The 21,108-nt window shown below is 42.7% G+C and overlaps 1 protein-coding gene across 4 annotated transcripts in view; it reads left to right on the top strand.

Annotated features, from left to right (window-relative positions):
• The window catches only part of KLHL36 (kelch like family member 36), a 29,966-nt gene extending 10,195 nt beyond the window's left edge, over positions 1–19,771 (top strand). For all 4 annotated transcript variants that reach the window (XM_048816446.2, XM_075118448.1, XM_048816447.2 and 1 more), the window contains exons 3-5: positions 5,612–6,685; positions 7,826–7,983; positions 16,244–19,771. In XM_048816446.2, coding sequence (XP_048672403.1) covers positions 5,612–6,685; positions 7,826–7,983; positions 16,244–16,799 — 1,788 coding nt within the window. In that variant the 3' untranslated portion in view covers positions 16,800–19,771. The remainder of the gene's footprint in view (positions 1–5,611; positions 6,686–7,825; positions 7,984–16,243) is intronic.
• The last annotated feature ends 1,337 nt before the right edge of the window (positions 19,772–21,108 follow it).

Here is a 21,108-nt window from a genome sequence, read left to right on the forward strand (position 1 = left end):
GATTGAAATTTGTTAAGACTTGTTAAAGAGACAAGTTAAATTTTACGCGCAGGCTTAGGTTTTGTATGAACTCGAACCCTGATCCTGCCAACGCTTACATGTGTGAGCACTCTCTGTGAACTCACTGGGACTGCTCGCCTGCATAACGTTCACTTTCTGTGTAAGGGCTAAGGGTACTATAGGGATCTGTTTCTGCACCTATGCGCGGCTGCACTGACTTCAGTTGGGATCCCACGGTAGTCCATACTAGTAGATTCTGATGCAGAAATGGAGACTAAATGTTGTAAATCCATAATGTTGTCAATGATTCCATTAATTTTATTTAATCTTCGTGAAAATGGGGGAGGGTTGTATTTCAATATTGCTCTGCGGTTTTTGCAATCTGAACACTATGCCCTTATACTAGTACAAGGGAGCCAAAAAAAACTAAATTCGTCAGTTTCAATATCTTTGTTGTCAAAGTTGAATGAAAACCAAAGAGTAAAGCATTAATAATAGTCCAGAGTAAAATGGATCTTCAAACTTTTCTCAACTATAATAACTACAAGTGTTGAGAAACAGATAAATATTTATAAAATACATGACTTTCAATCTTGTCCCTTTACCACTGCACAGATCGCATGTAGCATTTAAAAACTGTAGCATAATAATTGCTTTACAAATCTATAATCTCAACAGCATTGTTTTGTCTTTTTGCATATGCCGTTGCTATTATTGTTTGTTAACTTTAGAATTACTAGTTAATATTAAACCTCTTATACAGAATATAAATAGCATGGGTAAACTGTTAATTTTTAATGTCAAAGTCGTCTTGGTCTTGACTTTTGCAGCTATCCATTTTTCTCAGTGGTCTAAGAGTGACTAACTGCCTTGGTAAGCGGGTGAAGTGTATTAACATACTCTGCGTCATTACTGCATAGTCCCGTGTGTGTGCTCAGTTTATGCTCAGTGTTCAAAGTGGCAGAACTTCTCCACTGAGACAAGAAGTCAGGGAATACAAATTGTCATAAGTGGCATTCCGGATTACCCTGCTGACTCTGCAGCATGTTCAATAAATAGGAGCCTTTGGTAATTTGTAAATTCTGCTGTAATCTCCTTATGCAAGATGATGGTATTAAAGAACATTAGAGAGAGAGAGAGATGATACTCCCGTTACAAAGGGAAGAGAGCATATATTATTTTTAGTTTAATCCAATATCTATACGTCTGAGGACTTCAGAATAGGGTGTTACAAGCTGTCTGCTATTATCTGGTCGTTGTCTAATGAAAGTTTGTCTTGAAGAACCAGCCCAAAATTACTGGTTTACCTTTTGGAGACTCCATATAGCACACTCGTGTCATTGCATGCTCTCTTATTTATTTGACGTTACTTATGTCTGCTTTTGAAAAATGCTTTCATAGAATCATAGAATATCAGGGTTGGAAGGGACCTCAGGAGGTCATCTAGTCCAACCCCCTGCTCAAAGCAGGACCTATCCCCAATTAAATCATCCCAGCCAGGGCTTTGTCAAGCCTGACCTTAAAAACTTCGAAGGAAGGAGATTCCACCACCTCCCTAGGTAACGCATTCCAGTTTTCACCACCCTCCTAGTGAAAAAGTTTTTCCTAATATCCAACCTAAATCTCCCGCACTGCAACTTGAGACCATTACTCCTTGTTCTGTCATCTGCTACCACGGAGAACAGTCTAGATCCATCCTCTTTGGAACCCCCTTTCAGGTAGTTGAAAGCAGCTATCAAATCCCCCCTCATTCTTCTCTTCCGTAGACTAAACATCCCCAGTTCCCTCAGCCTCTCCTCATAAGTCATGTGTTCCAGACCCCTAACCATTTTTGTTGCCCTCCGCTGGTCTCTTTCCAATTTTTCCACATCCTTCTTGTAGTATGGGGCCCAAAACTGAACACAGCACTCCAGATGAGGCCTCACCAGTGTCGAATAGAGGGGAACGATCACGTCCCTCAATCTGCTGGCAATGCCCCTACTTATACATCCCAAAATGCCATTGGCCTTCTTGACAACAAGGGCACACTGTTGACTCATATCCAGTTTCTCGTCCACTGTAACCCCTAGGTCCTTTTCTGCAGAACTGCTGCTGAGCCATTCGGTCCCTAGTCTGTAGCGGTGCATTGGATTCTTCCACCCTAAGTACAGGATTCTGCACTTGTCCTTGTTGAACCTCATCAGATTTCTTTTGGCCCAATCCTCCAATTTGTCTAGGTCCCTCTATATCCTATCCCTACCCTCCAGTGTATCTACCTCTCCTCCCAGTTTAGTGTCATCCGCAAATTTGCTGAGGGTGCAATCCACACCATCCTCCAGATCATTTATGAAGATATTGAACAAAACCGGCCCCAGGACCGACCCTTGGGGCACTCCGCTTGATACCAGCTGCCAACTAGACATGGAGCCATTGATCACTACCCGTTGAGCCCGACAATCTAGCCAGCTTTCTATCCACCTTATCGTCCATTCATCCAGCCCATACTTCTTTAACTTGCTGGCAAGAATACTGTGGGAGACAGTGTCAAAAGCTTTGCTAAAGTCAAGGAACAACACGTCCACTGCTTTCCCTTCATCCACAGAACCAGTTATCTCGTCATAGAAGGCAATTAGATTAGTCAGGCATGACTTGCTCTTGGTGAATCCATGCGGACTGTTCCTGATCACTTTCCTCTCCTCTAAGTGCTTCAGGATTGATTCCTTGAGGACCTGCTCCATGATTTTTCCAGGGACTGAGGTGAGGCTGACTGGCCTGTAGTTCCCAGGATCCTCCTTCTCCCCTTTTTTTAAAGATGGGCACTACATTAGCCTTTTTCCAGTCGTCCGGGACTTCCCCCGATCACCATGAGTTTTCAAAGATAATGGCCAATGGCTCTGCAATCACATCTGCCTTCCTTTAGCACTCTCGGATGCAACGCATCCAGCCCCATGGACTTGTGCACATCCAGCTTTTCTAAATAGTCCCAAACCACTTCTTTCTCCACAGAGGGCTGGTCACCTCCTCTCCATGCTATGCTGCCCAGTGCAGTAGTCTGGGAGCTGACCTTGTTCGTGAAGACAGAGGCAAAAAAAGCATTGAGTACATTAGCTTTTTCCACATCCTCTGTCACTAGGTTGCCTCCCTCATTCAGTAAGGGGCCCACACTTTCCTTGATTGTCTTCTTGTTGCTAACATACCTGAAGAAACCCTTCTTGTTACTCTTAACATCTCATTATCTTTAACAAAGATAAAAACTTCTTAAAGTTTTAAATACATTCCATTTGTCATTGGGGGTTAACCTTGAAGTCTGCTGACAGCATTTTAACATTTCTATCGTTAATGAGACCCTTTCAGTGCTATTTTTGTTATTTATTACTGGTATTATAGTAGTGCCTGAAGACCTTGACTGAGATCAGGGCCCCATGATGCTGGGTCCTGTGCAAACACATAATTCCTGCCCCGAGGAACTTAAATTCGTAGACCATGTCTACATGGGGGACAATTTTAATAATTTAAGTTGCAAATTTAAACTGACAGGGTTCTATTGGTATAATCCCCTCATTCCCTGTGTGAACACTCTTATTCCAATAGAACAGTGTATTTTTTTATGTTGCCTAAGAAAGGTTTGAAGATAAACCTAAAAAAGCCACTCTTACACCAGAAAGTGTGTGTCCACATGACAAGTTTATAGCTATATACTTATCGATATAACTGGTAAAACTTCCCCAATTTAGGGATGCTTATTTGAATTTTCTCTAATCCGTTGCAGCACAGTTCCATCTCCGATATAGTGCTACAGTGTAGGTAGGGGCATGGTCACGGGGCAGAATCCCATCCATAGAAGCTTTCACAACCTTGATGTAACCGTCTCTACATCTATAATGGTTTATATTGGTCTAGCATTTGACAGACCATGTACCACATTCTAGACTTCTGATATATAATATGGAACAATTAAAAATGAAAACTACCTTAGCTTCTGGATGATCGCAACAGTCAGTTGGGAATGGGTTACCATCATGCTAGGTGACTCTAAACATGGATGAACAGTATTATTATTTGAGTGCAGATGGTGTGCGTTGGACCTGTATGGAGAGGAAGACACAATCGGTGCCTCAAGGAGTTTACAAATGAGCCATCCTGCCAAGATTTACCATAGCAATAGCTTTACGTAAGTCTTGGCAGGTGACTGCTGAAATCGGACACAAACCCAGCATGACAATTATTATACATGGGTTGAATGACCAACTGCAGGCATTGCTGTATGAACATTGTCTACTCCCAATATATATTATATACCTCGTAGGTTACTTTGGGGCACGAATCAGGAGAGGGGGGTTCCAGACATAAGCAGATGTTTGGAAGAAAGTGGGAAGAGCAGAGTGGGAGTCAGTTAGGCCGGGTCTATACTACAGACTTTTGCCAGCATAGATCTGTTGTCCAGGGTATGATGAGATGCGATTTGTGACTAACAGAGCTGTGCTGGTAAATGTGCTTAGTGTAGACACAGTTATACCAGCAATTCAGCGTATTTCACTCGGGGTGGCTGGAGTAAGCTGTCCACATGAGTAGTGTTCTGTTGGTATACTATAAGAGTACTTTTCTGGTATAGTTGTACCAGTAATGGGAACCTGGCCCTATAAATGTTTCATTCAAGAAGAAGGTTTAGATACAGCATTGGCCGAGTAGGAGGAAATGATGGCAGAAATGTACTGTAGGAAAAGGTGAAGTTATGTAGTTTCTTGAAAGTAAGAAAAAGCTTGTGCTTCAAGTTCATGTTTTTTGCCAGGGCTGACTACGCCAAATTGGCATGTAAATTGAACCCAGAGTAAAAAAATGTTTTCTTTCCTTATATACTATACCTGGTGAAAGAGTATCTGCTCTTCTGTGAGGATGAACACTTCATCTACTGAAGGAAGCTGCTGTCTGATATCATTTCTAAGGACATAAGAATGGCCATATAGCATCAGACAAATGGTCCATATAGCCCAGTATCCTGTCTTCTGGCAATAGCCAATGACCGGTGCTTCAGAGGGACTGAACAGAACAGTGCAATTATCAAGTGATCTGTCTTCTGTCATGCAGTCCCAGCTTCTGGCAGTTTGAGGTTTAGGGACACCTGGAGCATGGGGTCGTATCCCTGACCATCTTGGCTAATAGCCATTGATGGACCTATCCGCCATGAACTTCTCTAATTTTTTTTTTTTTTTAACCCAGTGATAATTTTGGTCTTCACAACATCCCCTAGTAATCAGCACCACAGGCTGACCGTGCATTGTATGAAGTACTTATGTTTGTTTTAAAGCTGCTGCCTATTAATCTCATTGAGTGACCCATCATTCGTTTATGTGAAGGGGTAAATAAGACTTCCTTTTTCACTTTCTCCACACCGTTTATGATTTTATAGACCTCTATCACACCCCCCACACTCATCTCTTTTCTAAGATGAACAGTCCTAGTCTTTTTAATCTCTCCTCAGATGGAAGCTGTTCTATACCCCTAATCATTTGTTGCCCTTCTCTGACCTTTTCCATTTCTAATACATCTTTTTTGAGATAGGATGGCCAGAACTGCATGCAGTATTCAAGGTGTGAGCCTACATGGATTTATATAGTGAAATTCTTTATTTCAGGTGTACAGATGGGCTGACCACTCTAGTCTAGTCCTTCAGAGTCTGAATGAGCAGAGACACCAAGGACTTTTCTGTGATATTATTCTGGTGGTGGATGAACAAAGAGTCCCTGCCCACCGGAATCTTCTGGCTGTTTGCAGTGACTACTTCAATTCCATGTTCACCATTGGCATGCGAGAGGCCTATCAAAAAGAGGTTGAACTATTTGGAGCCTCTTACATTGGTCTCAAAGCTGTGGTGGATTTCCTATATGGCAGTGAGCTGTCCTTAGATGGTGGCAACATTGATTATGTGCTGGAAACAGCTCACCTGCTGCAGATCTGGAAGGTGGTTGACTTCTGTTGTGAGTATCTCGAAAATGAGGTCAGCGAGGAGAACTACCTGTACCTTCAAGAGCTGGCCTCTATTTACAACCTGAAACGCCTGGACTCCTACATTGACTCTTTTATCCTGCAGAACTTTGGCACGCTCTCTTTCACGCCTAACTTCCTGCAGAACATTTCCATTCAAAAACTCTGCCAGTATCTGGAGAGCAGCAACGTGCAGCAGGAATGTGAGCATGACTTGCTGCAGGCTGCCTTGCAGTGGCTGACACAATACCCGGAAAGAGAAAACGAGGCTTACCAGGTACTGGACAACATTCATTTTCCCTTGATACCGAAGAGTGACCTCCTCCATCGAGTCAAGCCTGCTGTCTGCTCTCTTCTCCCAAAGGAAGCAAACTGTGAGGGGTTTATAGAAGAAGCGGTGGACTATCATAACAACGTCACAGCCCAGCCAGTGCTCCAGAACAAGCGGACGGCTTTGCGTACAAACGAAGAGAGGCTCCTCTTTGTGGGTGGGGAGGTTTCGGAACGGTGCCTGGAGTTAAGTGATGATACCTGCTTCCTGGACACCAAAAAGGGGCAATGGATAACAGAAACGCCACTCCCAGCCAGGCGAAGTCATCACTGTGTTGCAGTGCTGGGAGGTTTCATCTTCATAGCTGGAGGCAGCTTTTCAAGAGACAATGGAGGGGATGCAGCTTCAAATCTTCTATATAGGTATGATCCCCGCTGTAACCAGTGGATAAAGGTGAGACTCAAGCTGTATTACATCTCATTCTTTTAAAGTTCTTAATGTTTATTTTTATCTTTGTTGGTGGAAGAACACTCGTGGTGGGCACCAAAATATACCCCCATATTTATGTTTGAAATCGTCAAACACCCCTCTCAGTAGAAACAGCTAATTGGATAACTGCTGTGAATATTGTAGTTACACCAGTAGTGAAAGATTATGACATTTCAAAAATTGGTAGGGATGGGGGGCCAGATTTTCTACACCTAACCTGCTTAGACCCTTTTGAAAATCCCATTTGGCACCCATCCACATCTTTAGGTGCCAAAGCACCTATGAAAATCTGGCCCAAAGTGCTGTGCAAGGACCACTATGCAAGATTTTAATGCCATACAGGGATCAGAATAATTAAAGATGGAAAACATCTATTGGATCGAGTCTTTCCCCTTCCATGTCTGAGTAGAGAACCCCCTCCCTCCCAATATTAAACCGATACTACATTTTGGACTGATCTTCCATTGTTTGTATACTCAGAACCCCCTGGGGTTCAGTGTTTGAGCTGATCGCAGTTTGAGCTGATCTCTGGGCGCACAGGCTATTGCGAGATGAGCCGTGTGTCACTAAGGTATAGAGTGGTTTGTCTCTTTGGCTATATCTGCACTTGGAGCTAGGGGTGTGATTTCCAGCTTGCGTAGACATACTTGTGCTAGCTTTTATCAAGCTAGCTAAAAATAGTCGTGTAGCCGCAGTAGCACGGGCAGCAACTAGTTGCCCCAAGTGCACATCCATGCAGTCCAGGTGGGTTTCTACCCAAGGCAGCTAGGCCATGCCGTTGCCTGTGCTTCCACAGCTATGCTACTATTTTTAGCATGCAAGCTCGAAGAGAGCTAGTGTGAGTATGTCTACGCAAGCTGGGAATCGCACTCTTAGCTCCAAGGGTAGCTACAGCTTTAGATGCTTTCCATTATCCCTCTGTGACCTTTAACTTCAATGCTAATGTATCGTGCCTCAGAAGAGCAAAGTTTTATTGTTGTCTTAATATGTATGGCAAACACAAATAGCAGCCCTTTTTAAAACTCATTGGAGGAAACAAATCTTCTCAAACTTACTTACTGATTGTTTGAGGATGTCGGTATTTTATTTTATTTTATTTTGCAGGTTGCCTCCATGAGACAACGACGAGTAGATTTCTACCTTGCAGCCATTGCAGATATGCTGGTAGCTGTTGGTGGGAGGAATGAAAATGGGGCTCTTTCTTCAGCTGAGACCTATAGCCCTCAAAAAGACACCTGGTCTTATATAGCAGGTTTGCCAAGGTAACAGTGGTCTGTTTAGAAAACCATGTTTTTCTTAAAGAAAAGAACTCTCCAAGATCCACTGTGTTCAGTCCTATATGTGAGTATCCTGGGAGGGAAAAAGAGGAATAATCTTAGCCCATGATATCCAAGCAGCTGTCTCCTCAAGGCCATGAATTTGAGATCCACTGGGGTTGTCTTTGGCCTCCACCTTGAGGTTACTGCTGTAACAGGGCAAGGAAAAGGGCCTTCTCCTTTCATGTTCTGTGTTTGTAGACTGTCTTTCCTGAGGTTGGTCTCAGTGGAATCCCTTCAGATTGTTTAGATCTTTGTGCAAGGCGTTATTTGTGTGGGTACCTTTAGCACCATGTATTTTGTGTCCTCTATTTTGGGCTTTTTGCCACCTGCTCTTCCTTGCAGGTATTTTTATGCCGGCTGCTTGGACACGTACCAATATGGAGAGATCCAGGCATAGATGATGTGCCACAGGTGTGCAGTCCAAGTTAAAACTTAGCTGTTTCACTTTCGAGGATGCTTTAATTGTACCGTGAGCACCATTAACACTCGCTTTTACTTATATCCCAAACCGATACCTAGAACTTTGGAGGCGGTGGTAGTGAGATCTTTCCCACTGGTGTGGTGGCCGTTCATTTGGATATGCGTTGGCAAATGCCCGTTGAGATGTTGTCATGATACTGCATGAGTCTTTGAGGTTCGTAAAGGTAGCTGCTGCTCATGTTGTGCTACCAGAGGGCACAGCAGCCTGTGATTGCAGCGGTCACGTTTGCTTGGTGGTTGTTAGGTGGTATCTCCAATAGAACGCTTCAGAGTCTACTTTGCCTAGAATTCGTGGTGTGTTTCTTATTCTCTGATGCTAACCGTTCAGCCAAATTTCAGAGTCCTAGACAGCTAGTGTGGACATGGATGGCAGAGAGGACTCCTTTTTCCAGTTCTGTGTGGGACATGTGAATATGTAAATAAGTAAATATGTGAATAAGTGTAGCTATGTGAATATGACCTGGACCAACCACAGGGCTCAGTGCTCCTGAGAAGGAAGAGGCAGAGATTCTTCCGCACGTGTATGCGGGTCTGGCCATTGAGATTAAACACCATCAAATCCCCCAGCCTCCTGGGTATGGGGGAGAGGTTTCTGCACAAGTGAGAGTTAACGGCCTAACTGCCATTTGTGCTATGGAAAGCCACCCCCTAGAGCACATGTGGATGACATTTTAATACAGTTGTGGACAGTCCTACCCACACCCTCCCCTTTACGGTCAAATAATGTTCCTGTGGCAACAACAGCAATTACTGTTATGTGTAAGTGACGTTCTGCAAGTACGTTAATATTGCTGTCTCTTTTTGACCTGAGTGGCTAGTCAAAGTTTTGCAGGCTTGGGAATGTTCCAGGTGGAAGTAGAAATTGGTGGAGTCTGGTGTTTTCTTTGCGGTTTTGTTACATTACAAAAAGAATGAACAAAGTGAGGTCTCTCTGAATGCAGAAGGAAACAAATAGCAGGAAACAGCTTCTTTTGCTCAGCACCAAGAGCGCTCTTTTTAGCCTGCCCCTCTGGCCCAAAAAACCTTTCCTCAGGGTCACCCACTAGGCTCTCAGCTGCTTTTTAGGTGAGCGCGCTCTCTCTCCTTCCCTCTGTCTTTCCCAGTTTTTCTGTTCTGACTTCCCACACTCCCCCCCACACCCAAAACAATACTCAGCCAAAAGCTCCTGGACAGGTTCCCATGCAGTTTTTGCCTTATGGGAGGGTTTTAACTCGACCCATAACAAGGTTCCATCCAGCTCAGAACAATATATTTGTATCTGTGTCTTAATGGAAATTTAGCAGCTGGAAAATAAGGAGGTCTGGCAGGATTCAATATAAATCAATGGCTGTTGGTAAAGGTTGATTTCAGCTGGTGCTGAAATCAACAAAAATCCATCAGTAACAGTCAGCCTGAGTGAAGCCTCCCACCCCTTTCCTTGCCCTGCACCTTGCGCTTACAGAGGGCTCCATGTACAGCCTTGGGGCTGGTGAAACTGGATCCCTGTAAGCACAAGATGAGGGGAAGACTGCGGTCCTGGTGGGGCAGGGCAGAGACTGGCGGCTAGGGCTGTGAGGAGGAGGAGGAGCCTCCAGCTGTAGGGGAAGTCACCCTGCTGTTGAATGGCTCCTGCCTGGGGATGGAGCCATTCAGCAGTGGGGTGGCCTGCCTCATCACTGAGGGCTTGTCGTCCTCCTCGCCGTCCAAGCCGGGAGTCTCCACATGGCTGGGTCAGGACCACAGCCTTCCCCACACCTTGCAGCTGGATATTCTGGGCCCCACAGCTGTGCAGGGAGCCCCTTGCAGCCTTGCTGTCATCGCCACCTTAACTCTTCCCCCACTCTTATTTTCCCACAACTGTAAAACTTAAAATAAAAGAAATCCTATATTAATCATTGAAACAGCCAAAAACAAAAATTGAATTCTGCCTAGCCTAGGAATAAGGAAGAGGAGTCACCTACTTTCAACTAGCTGGCTTTCTCTCCACCATGTGAGAACTTGTCCTTCAGATAAGAAGTTACTAATAGGGACTGGATAGCATTTTGCAGACATGCACAAACACTACATTGAAAGAACATTATTAAGATAGCCTCGTCAAGCACTCAAAAGTTAGCAAATGTGTGGGTTCATTCAGCCTTAATTTGGCCCCCTTGTGGATATTCATTATGATAGTAGCTAATTACATGTCCACGTACTATTTGGTCACATGTTTTTTTGTGTGTATAATTTCCTGGTTTGTGGGGTGTTTTTAAAGTAAACTGAAAAAAATAGAAATTGCATTATGTGGCATCATATTGACACCCGCATGGGCTCATCAGCAGGATTTGAACCTTTAGATCTTCTGCACAGACTTCTGCCACTTGAGCTAAAGGAGTAACTGATAGCAGTAGTAGGTCGTCATCCTCTTTGTACCAACACTAGAGGGGGATCAGACGCACGCTTTGCCAGTGGGGTTCACAGCTATTTGCTGACAGCAGAGGAATGGTGAGGATCTGTAATCTTGAGTTCCATTATAGGCTCTGGAGGGGAGTGTTTTTTCTAGTAGTTACAGATCATTGCATCTCCCCTCCCACCCCCACCCCCCCCAACCATGACCCTGTCTGTCCCATCCCCTCCAATCTGACCCTGTCCCAGTCCTCTCTTTGCCTTTCTGGCTCCTTGTACCAGTCCCATTGCCCTTGCCCAGCCAGTTCTAGTTTTCCTCCTCCAGGTTCCTTGTCCGATTTGTCTCTCCGCTCCCTCCCCACTCAGTCTCCAACCTCCACCCCCAGTTCCTTCTCTGTTTCTTTACTGACTCAGTGGTAGTTCTTCCTGTTTCTTTGTCAGATCGATTTCCTGTCCTCCAAGCCCCATTTCTCCCCCAGCACACACACACTGGTTCTTACTTCCAGTCTTCTTGTCAGCCAGTTCCAGTCTCTCCCCCAGCTCCTCACCAATCTGTGTCCTGTGCCCAACCAGTCCCAGTCTCCCCTGTCCCATACTTCCCTGGTTCCTAATCCCAGTATCCGTGTTCAGCCAGTTTCAGTTTTTGCACACACCCTCCTGCTCTGTCAGTTTCCCACACCCGCTCCAGCCTGGCCCCACCTTGGACTGGAGCAGTAATTGCAAGGAAAGCTTCACCCCTGTAGGCCTCTATTAGAGGGCCCATGCTCAGTCACTCGGTGTGGGTGGCACATGCGTGGTCTGATCAGCAGTAGGAGCTGTGAGGGCTTGGAGCATGCTCAGCGAGGCAGAATCATTGAAGATTATAGCTGCTGAAATTGAAGAAGTGTCTCCTGGACAGGTGCAAATTATATTACATTTTTGCCAAATTTGGAAAGATTTTCCTAGATACTGCGAAACCTTGATACAAAGGCCTACTTCCCTCCCCCCCCCCGCCATATTTTAAGTCCCAGATCTAAAGTATGGTTGTGCTCACGCTGTTGAAAGAAAAGGTTGCTAGAATTTTTGACATGAGCAAAACAAAACCTCAGCCTGGTACTTGAAAATGGCTAAACCTTTTTGCCTGATTTTTAAATTTCACCTGAGGCAGACACTTGGCATGGAAAATTTCGGCCCAAATTGTTAAAGTTTGGCAAAATTATAAGCAGCTGAAAACAGGATCTTATAATGGGAAGTGTCAGGCCACCTTAATAATATCAGGAATATTTTTGCAGGACCTGCACCGTCTAACATTGAATAATGAGCACCTGCAGCTGCCATTGACTTGGAGTTGTGAGCCCTCAGAAAATCAAGTGAAGAGTGTGCTGCTCTTCCTGTTGTTATTATTATTATTTTTTTTTTTTTAAGAGAAATCCTGAGGTTTTCTCGGCGTCGCTAGATGGCTCTACTGCAGTAGAAGCTGTAATTCATGCTGCATTGCATCAGGAGAAGGTTCTTTGAAACTGGCATGGCATCTCTGATTGACATTGTGGCTTGAAACCGTTTCCTCCTTAACACCTCTGCTCAGCAGGTCTGACCACATTCCCTTAGACACTGTATGGCAAAATGCCTGGTGCCTTCAGTGGGAGCATGACTGGGCCTGTTCTGCTAAAACAGCTGCAGTCCTGTTGTACCCCATGTCCGTTTCAAAGGCTTAAGCAATGGTGTTTGTGCAGAATTCAAGGTGACAAAAGCTAAGTGTGTGCACACTATGTTTTGAGCCATTTGCTATGATTTCAAAGTCTGCTTGGTTTGTGTGACTGGACAAGCACAGTTTAAGTCAGGTTAGCTGAAACGTGACTAGGCTGTTTCAGCAGATTGTCTGCTGTGTTGGAAGGTAATGACGTGATGGACAACTTGATGCTTCACAGGAATCTGCCTACAGTAGAACTCATGCTATCCAGTGAAGTTGTTCAGCAGTCAGAAGGCAGAAAGGAGAAATCTCAGGGTGTTTTCCATGGCTGTGTCTGTGCTAGATTTTCCAGCTGTGACTGAGGGGGGCTGTCAAATGCGGTTCCTTGCTCAGCCATTACTAAGCTCTGCTGTCCTGTTTGTTATACCAATGAAATAAAAACCAGCAGGGTCTTATTAAAGGGGAAAAGGCAAAATGCCACATTTATTGTGAATTCAGAAAGAATCCTAGTAAGCAGTTAGTTATAGCTATAACATTCCATTCAATTTCATATTCACACACACACACACACACACACACACACGTTCTGCAAGGTTGTTATCATACTTACCAGCCTTAGAGGACGTGAGGAGGGAGCAGGGCCTTGTCGGATGCTCATCTGATGCTCCTGGAAGTTGGTTTCCAGAATCAGACCCCAAAGTTCTCACTTTCTAGAGTCCGTTTTTATCGGAATTTCTTCCTATGCCAGTCTATGGGAATTGCTTCATCATGCTGTTGCTATATCGATCAGCAGATGTCACATTCCTGACGGCTCAGTGCTGCCAGATGTTATCTTGTTCTTTTGTTCTCCTATTCTTGAGGCTGTTGGGTGGATTCCAGTCTGCCCTCCGGGGGGGGGGGTTCTTTGGTTATTTCCACTTGACGCTTTCTTCAGCCGATGGACACTGGATTCTTAGGCTGGAACCTCCCTGATCATTCAGTTATTATCCACACCAAGCATCCATCCACATCCATCCTCTATCTCTATTTTAATCACGATTGTTAACAAAGCGAGATGAATACAACAAAAGGGCGGGGAATCTCTGGGTGCTGTTTCTGTTAAGAGCATTGCTTTGAGCCTCTCTCTGTGTGAGTAGTTGTTGTTACAAAGAATTGCTTTGAGAACAGACTCTGTCTTCGAATGTACTAACATAATTAGCAGCTTGCAAGTTTCACACATGCAGGAGAGAAACAGTACCAAAAACCAAGAGACCTCTTAATTAGTAATACCTTGGAATTTAAACTATGGGGAATCACTCATTTGTGATTTTAATATAGAACTTCTTTAACGTGATCCAACATGTTGGTTTAGGTAAAAGTCAGCTGAGTTCACTCAGTGTCAGTAGAATGGTCTCTAAAAACAATCAAAAAACCATGGTGGACTGATTTGCTGTGATGGGCGCTGATCATTGTTGATCCTGTCCACGTCAGCAGAACCACAGAATGCAACTGGGTGTAAGGGCAGCTCATTTGGCCTGTATGGGGTTTGTTTTGTTTTGTTTCCCTTTTCAAAGCTACTGAGCACCTCCAGCTCCCGTTCTATTAAATGAGGGCAGCGGATGCTCAGCATCGTCAGTTAGTTTTGTGAGGGGGGGACATGTGTAGAGAGGACGTGGTTTCTTTGGTCTTGGCACTATACAGATGTGGAAGAAGCTAAGGTAGCGGGCCCAAAGAGTTTGCAGTCTGTAGCTGAGAGAGAATCTTGCTGTGTGAAATAAAAACAACTCTTAGGTTCTGTCCACATTGAGTCCTGAGCATGTTTAAGCATGGTTTTAAATCATTTCACGCTAAACTGATTTAGTATGGATTCAGCTGTCATAGGGTTAGGCCTAACACTGTTTAAACCGCTTCAGTGTGAAGCTAAAATAACTGCTTCAGGAATCATGGTTTTTAATGGCTGTATTACAAGAATAGATGGGACTGGAGGGGTGCAAGTCACCCTGTAGAAAGAAGCATGCGCTTCTGGTTTTAGACTGAGTTTACCAGCTGTCCATGTCTTTGTTACAGAGATATATGTTGGGCTCAAATGAGAGAGTAGAGAGAGCTAATCATCGCATCCTCTGCCAATTCCTTTATGGCAATCCCAGATTTCTGGTAGGAGGGAAGTGTTTTTAACTATCATCTATTTCTGCTGTAGCAGAACTTATAGAAATGTTGAATTTTTATATGGCAATAATGGGGGGAAATATAACTGTCTAAGAATTAGCTGCTTCTGAACTAGATGCATGCAGGGGTGTGTGTGTGTGTGTAGGGAGATTGTTTTGTCTTTTTAGGGAGTGGTGAGTGAGAGAATTCTAATAATCTGATACTTCTATCCATCTTCAGTTCAGTTTTTTATTTAACCCACTATTTAGTTGCAACTATTCTGTAACCTTACAAACCCCCCCCCCCGATTGATTTAAACTTGAATATTTCTCTGATTGGCAAATCTAAACCAATGTTTTTCTAAATTTTGGGAATGGGAGTTCTGAGGATTGAGTTTGTGGACTATCATCGAGGACTCTCAAACTAACCAAAAATCCCCAGAAAAAAGTTACAGTTGTTGTTTGCGGTTGTGGGTACTTCTCTCTGAGGTGACTGGCTTCTGTCAGAATCCAATCCCCTTTTTTAAAAAGGGCGATAAAGCAATTTAAGGCTCTCGGTACTTTGGAGTTGTTTTTCTATGGATGATGATGTTACCTGGCCCATGCTATGGTTAGCAAGTCCTCTCTGGCATAGAGATTTAGGGTGAGATTTTCAAAAACGCTCATCGTGGTCTAACTCTGCTTCTGTTGAAGTCAATGGGAGTTGATGTCAATGGAAGTCAAGTTAATTCAAAGCTGATTGTGGGATTTTCAAAACCACTCAGTTAGTGAGTTGTCTTTATTTTCATATAATGCCACTTTACCAATCCTAAATTTAGCACAGGCTAGACTCTCCATGAGTTACACTCCATCTCCTGGAAGCCAAAGGAACGACACTCTCAGATGATACCACTGCTCCCATAAAACCTTAATAACTACTCCTTGCCCAGCAAATCTTCCTTTCTTATTTTCCCTCCACACTTTCCTTGGGACTTTAATAGACCCAAACACTTTACTTTACTTACTTAATAATACGAGCGAGAGCAATGCTACTTCTGCTGTTGCCTGAAGCTTTTTCAGGCTGCTGAGAAAGTTGAACAAACACTACTCTTTAGTATCAGAGGCGGTAGCCGTGTTAGTCTGTATCCACAAAAACAACGAGGAGTCCAGTGGCACCTTAAAGACTAACACAGATTTATTTGGGCATAAGCTTTTGTGGGTAAAAAGCCCCACTTCCTCAGATAAATGGAGTGAAAATTACAGATGCAGGCATAAATATACTGACTTCATGTGTCAGTATATTAATGCCTGTATCTGTAATTTTCACTCCATGCATCTGAAGAAGTGGGTTTTTTACCCACAAAAGCATATGCCCAAACTACTCTTTAGTGGACCCCCGTTGAATAACTAACTAACTTTATTATAATTTAGTTCAATTTTAAATATCACTTTTAAATGAAACAGATATGAAATAACTCGCCTCTTCACTGTATGGGCTGCACTGATATTTAACAATCACTGTTAAATATTTGCACTAGTCTGCAAAACCACTAAGTTGTTGTTGTTGTTTGTTGTTTGCCTATCCTAGGTTTACCTATGGGCACGCTGGCACTGTCTACAAGGAATTTGTTTATATCTCAGGGGGCCACGATTACCAAATCGGTCCCTATAGAAAAAATCTCCTTTGCTATGATTACCGCACAGATGTCTGGGAGGAAAAGCGGCCAATGATCACTGCTCGAGGGTGGCACAGCATGTGCACCTTGGAGGACAATATCTATTCCATTGGCGGTAGTGATGACAACATAGAAACCATGGCACGCTTTGACATTCTGAGCGTGGAGTCTTACAGCCCTCAGTGTAACCAGTGGACCAGAGTCTCTCCCTTGTTTCAAGCAAACAGTGAATCTGGAGTGGCAGTCTGGGAAGGCAAGATTTATATTCTTGGAGGTTATAGCTGGGAAGACACTGTCTTCTCCAAAACCGTCCAGGTGTATGACAAGGAGAAAAACAAGTGGTACAGAGGAACTGACCTTCCCAAAGCTATTGCTGGTGTGTCTGCGTGCGTCTGTGCATTGAAACCCAGAAAGGAGGACAAAAAGAAAAAGACAAAAACGAAGAAGCATCAGGATCGAGGAAGATGACACAGCTTGGGAACCTTGTAACTAATCATCTCTTTCTAATCTTCATTTTTTTTAAAAAAAGGAAAAAAAAGAAAACCGTTTCTGAAACCTTAGAGAACATGTGGTCGAACATCTTTGGGTGAGGGTCACGTGAAGGTTATTACTACTACTAAATGGTGGTGAGGTTGCAAAGGGTGCTATGCCACCCGTCCCATACATTTAGGTGTAGTCTGTTACTTCTTTGGTTCTTCGCTTTTACACACTAATAGTAATAAAGGTAAAAACTTAAAAAAATTGAAAACTTCTTTTGGCTTAGAAAATTAAATGATGGGGAGGGAAAAGAGGACCAAACATCGGTTTGAAGTTACAAAGAGAAGTCTAGAAGCAGTTGCTGTTGAAAACGGATATGGATCTTGTTGTAAATCCTGATTTTTTTTTTCATTAAATTTTAATTTACAATACGTTCTAGAGTTGTGAGTATCAGATTTCTGGTATGCATGAGTAACCATTCAAAGTATACATATACCAAGGCATCTTGGTAAGCAAATGACACTTCTGTACTCTTAAGTTTCAGAGGATATTATTAAGTGACCAAAGTGTGAGTGCTCTGGTCCAGACATGGCCATGTAACTGATCTGTGCTCAGTTTGTGAGCTCCACCAGTCTTTCCAGTGGTGCAATGGTCTACAAGATGCAGGGGAGGCGACATAACGTTTACGTCACTTGTTAATGACTAGAACTGTGCAAAACTTTCATGACAAAACCCAATACCAAGTTTGGTTTTGTTGATTTCTCCTAGTTCAGGACCAGGCTTTTTAAACCTTTCAGAGAATCTGAATGGATTTTAGGCAGAAGTTACATAGAACTTGCTCCTTACTTTAAACCAGGTGAGACAAGTAGACTTCGCTATGAGTTATTGGGGGTGGGGAAGTGAAGGTGTTGAAATCAAAAGCTCAAAATGAACTTGAGATAAACAGCAAACCCATCCTACAAAGGGCAATGGGATGGGGGAAAAAAAGTTTGCAGGAGCTGGGAACTGCTGAATTTAGCATGGGTCTAGCAGTGATGACCTCTACCAGTCAGCACAAGGGGCCATTAACAGACTCTGGATGAGAATCTAAGCCCGCAGTACTTGGTCAGGTGGCTGCAACACTGTTCCTCTTGGAAGAATGGGCTTAACATGGGGAAAAGTTGTGGTGGATTCTTGGGATGCCGTTTGGGGCACAGATGACTGAACTGGTAGGAGAATCATATATTGGAGTAATATCAAGGGAATCTGACTTATGCCCATCACACTAAAGAAATTTTGATTGTAGACCCTGCCAGTGCACTTTCACACAAGACTGTTTAAAACGGCACTGGGTTAAAGTTCACCAGCAAGATTAACACAGACTAATTAATGCACAACATGTTTGTGCGGTTTAGAAATCACATCCCTGTAGAAAGAAAAAGAGTACATGTGGCACCTTAGTCTCTAAGGTGTCACAAGTCCTCCTTTTCTTTTTGCGAATACAGACTAACACGGCTGCTACTCTGATCCCTGTAGAGTGCATTACCCACCGTGTACAATCCTTCTGTCATTCCTTCTCCCACTGGCAGGGTTGTGTCTACTGCAAGTATTTTAAATTTGCCAACTGTCTGGCCACCCTTCAAGCATTCACTCCAGAACAGTTTACAAATGGGCCTTTTGTTTGATTTGCAAGAAGTTAAGAACCAGCCATCTCATACAGTCTCTGTAATTTTTATAACAACAATTAATAATAATTCCGTGCCACAGATTACTATTTCTCATCCCAACACAAAGCAGTTTTTTAGAAATTTTTGAAACTTTTGTACTTTTATAACACATTTTGCTAATACCTAGTCTCTAGTTTGCCATATTATGTTGTTTACTATTGAAGTTCCTGCCCTATAATTGTGGTCCTATTGTTATAGTCAGGAACTCATAATTTGTTGGCTCTTTCAGGCTTTGTGTATAGTCAGATGTGATGCAATGCAGCTGTTAAAGCAGCAGTTACATTCTCAGCATTGTCAGGTCTATAATTGTGACTATTGTAAGGCTTTGACTGGCAGTTCAGATAGTCAGACATGCTGATAAACGCTCTTTTATTGTCATTCGGTGATCCACTGAGTGGATTTCAAGAGCCTTGATTTAAAGTTCTGCTTTGGTGCTATTGATCCATTTTCTCTAAATTCCTTCCAAGTCCCCCTCCATCCACAACTCCATCAGTGTGCAACATAACTGTGTACTTCAGATCTGCCTTTTTCCTTTTATCCCAAGTATAAGGGATGTCCTGCCTACTTTTTGCTACTGGGGTGTATTTGCCTCATTAATGTGAAAATTCTTCTCAGAAAATGTTGTTTGCACTATAAAAGAAAAATCATTTTCAACATCATTTGGAGTTTGGGGAATTTTGGGTCCTCTTTATCCATTGATAGGAATCCAATTTAATTTTTTTTTTTTTTTTTTTTGTATTGAAAGTGGCACCTTGTGAATAGCTGGAGTGAAAGAAAGGAAACAAATGATGCCTTGTGACACAAAAAGATTGAAGAAAACTGGCTTGAGGTATATAAGGTGTAAAAACCCTCTGGATATCTTTGGGTGTTTTTCTTAAACAATAGAAACTATTACATTTAACAAGTTACAAAAAGTCCTCTATGTGCAGTAATGATACCTTTTACTTTGCATGAGGAAATAGTTATTTTTAATTGTTCCTAAAAAGAGATAAGGGAACGTTTTAGTTAGAACAAACCGAAAAGCTGATTTAGGTATCTGCAAACTTGTTTGTTGACTGGCAACTCCTACTTCATCTTTGTACAACCCTTTTCATGTGTAAATACACAACAAAGGTGCCCCAAGACGCTTCTTTGTTTCTAATAATTGGCTGCTTTTAATATTTTTTGGTTTTTGTTTTAATTATATATATGCTTGTGTGTTACATTCTTGATGTGTTTACAATTTGAAAAATAAAACATGTTAAGAATTTCAGACTTTATTCCTCTTCGTGTGAATTGTTTTACACCCTAACTGTTTTTTCTCTTTATTGATCACCTGAAAGGAAGCAATTCTTTTTGTAACTATTTCAGAAGTGGTCTCAATAGTGTGAGCACAAACTTTTTAAATTGGACAAGGTATAGCTAGTCCTACTGTGGCTCAATTAATTACATTTTTGAGGGAGTAGAAGCACACTAATTTGTATCTGGCGACTCCAAACACACCAAAAAACAGTTGATCTTGCCCCCCTTCTCAGCAAAGCATTTGATAGCCGAAACGTAGAGGACCCAGTTCAGTTTCCAATGGAGTCAAAAAGAATATTTCACTGAGTTGGATCAAGCCCTAGTGAATCCATAGTACAAAACTTAATTGGTTATGCAAAATATAAGCCCAGTACTACAAACTCTTAGTGGGGGGAGTAACCCTTATTCACATAGCACCATGGAAGTCAGGGGCTACTCAAGAGAGTCCTTGCAGCATCAGATGCTATTACAGAATATTTTGGGGGTGCACTATGCATTATTTACATAAATAATTTACACCTGTCAAAAGAATAGATTATTACTATTTATAGCTACAGTCCCTAATGGGGGTCAATACTCCTAATGAAATTGGTATCTGTCTACTTATTTGTATGGCCTACTTGGCCTCATTAAATACATATTAGGAGGATTATTGAACTATGGCACATTGCATTTTAAAGTGACTTGTAAACACAGCTTCTCCATACTGAAATACTTTGTGATAAGACTCTCACTCTATGATGTCCTGGGACCCAGTGAATTCATACTTTTTTTGTGTGTTTTCGTAAACCAGATGGGTATTTTGCCAATCAACCAGAAAAGGTTGGTTGAGGATCAGAAGGAGAGTGGAGATGTGGAAGGTAGAACATTGTGTTGTCAGAAACCTTCTGTGCCCATCGCTTTCACAGACTTAATTTGTGATCTTTGCAAATCACATAACTTCTCCTTGCCTCGGTTCCCCGCCCCCCATGGGGATAAGTAACTATTTCTTATCTCATTTTGAGAAGGCACCTAATACAAAGTGCTATAGAAGTTCAAGATTTTTATTCAAGCCAACTATTAAAATGCTCTCTTCCTTTCTTTCCCATACAAATACACCCTGGCATTACCATGTCAAGGAATTAACATCGGTAACTTCATTAGTGGTAACAAAAATGTGGGGGCACCCTGAGGAAAAGTTACACAAATCACCCCAGGTCACTATATGCTTTAGATCTTACCCCAAAATCATGCTCCAGCCAATTCCTTTAGTAACTAAACTAAAGGGTTTTTAATAAAAGAAGAGAGTTATTGAATGGTTAAAAGAATCCTAT

This window comes from Caretta caretta, chromosome 12, assembly GCF_965140235.1.
Source record: "Caretta caretta isolate rCarCar2 chromosome 12, rCarCar1.hap1, whole genome shotgun sequence".
Lineage (NCBI taxonomy): Eukaryota > Metazoa > Chordata > Testudines > Cheloniidae > Caretta > Caretta caretta.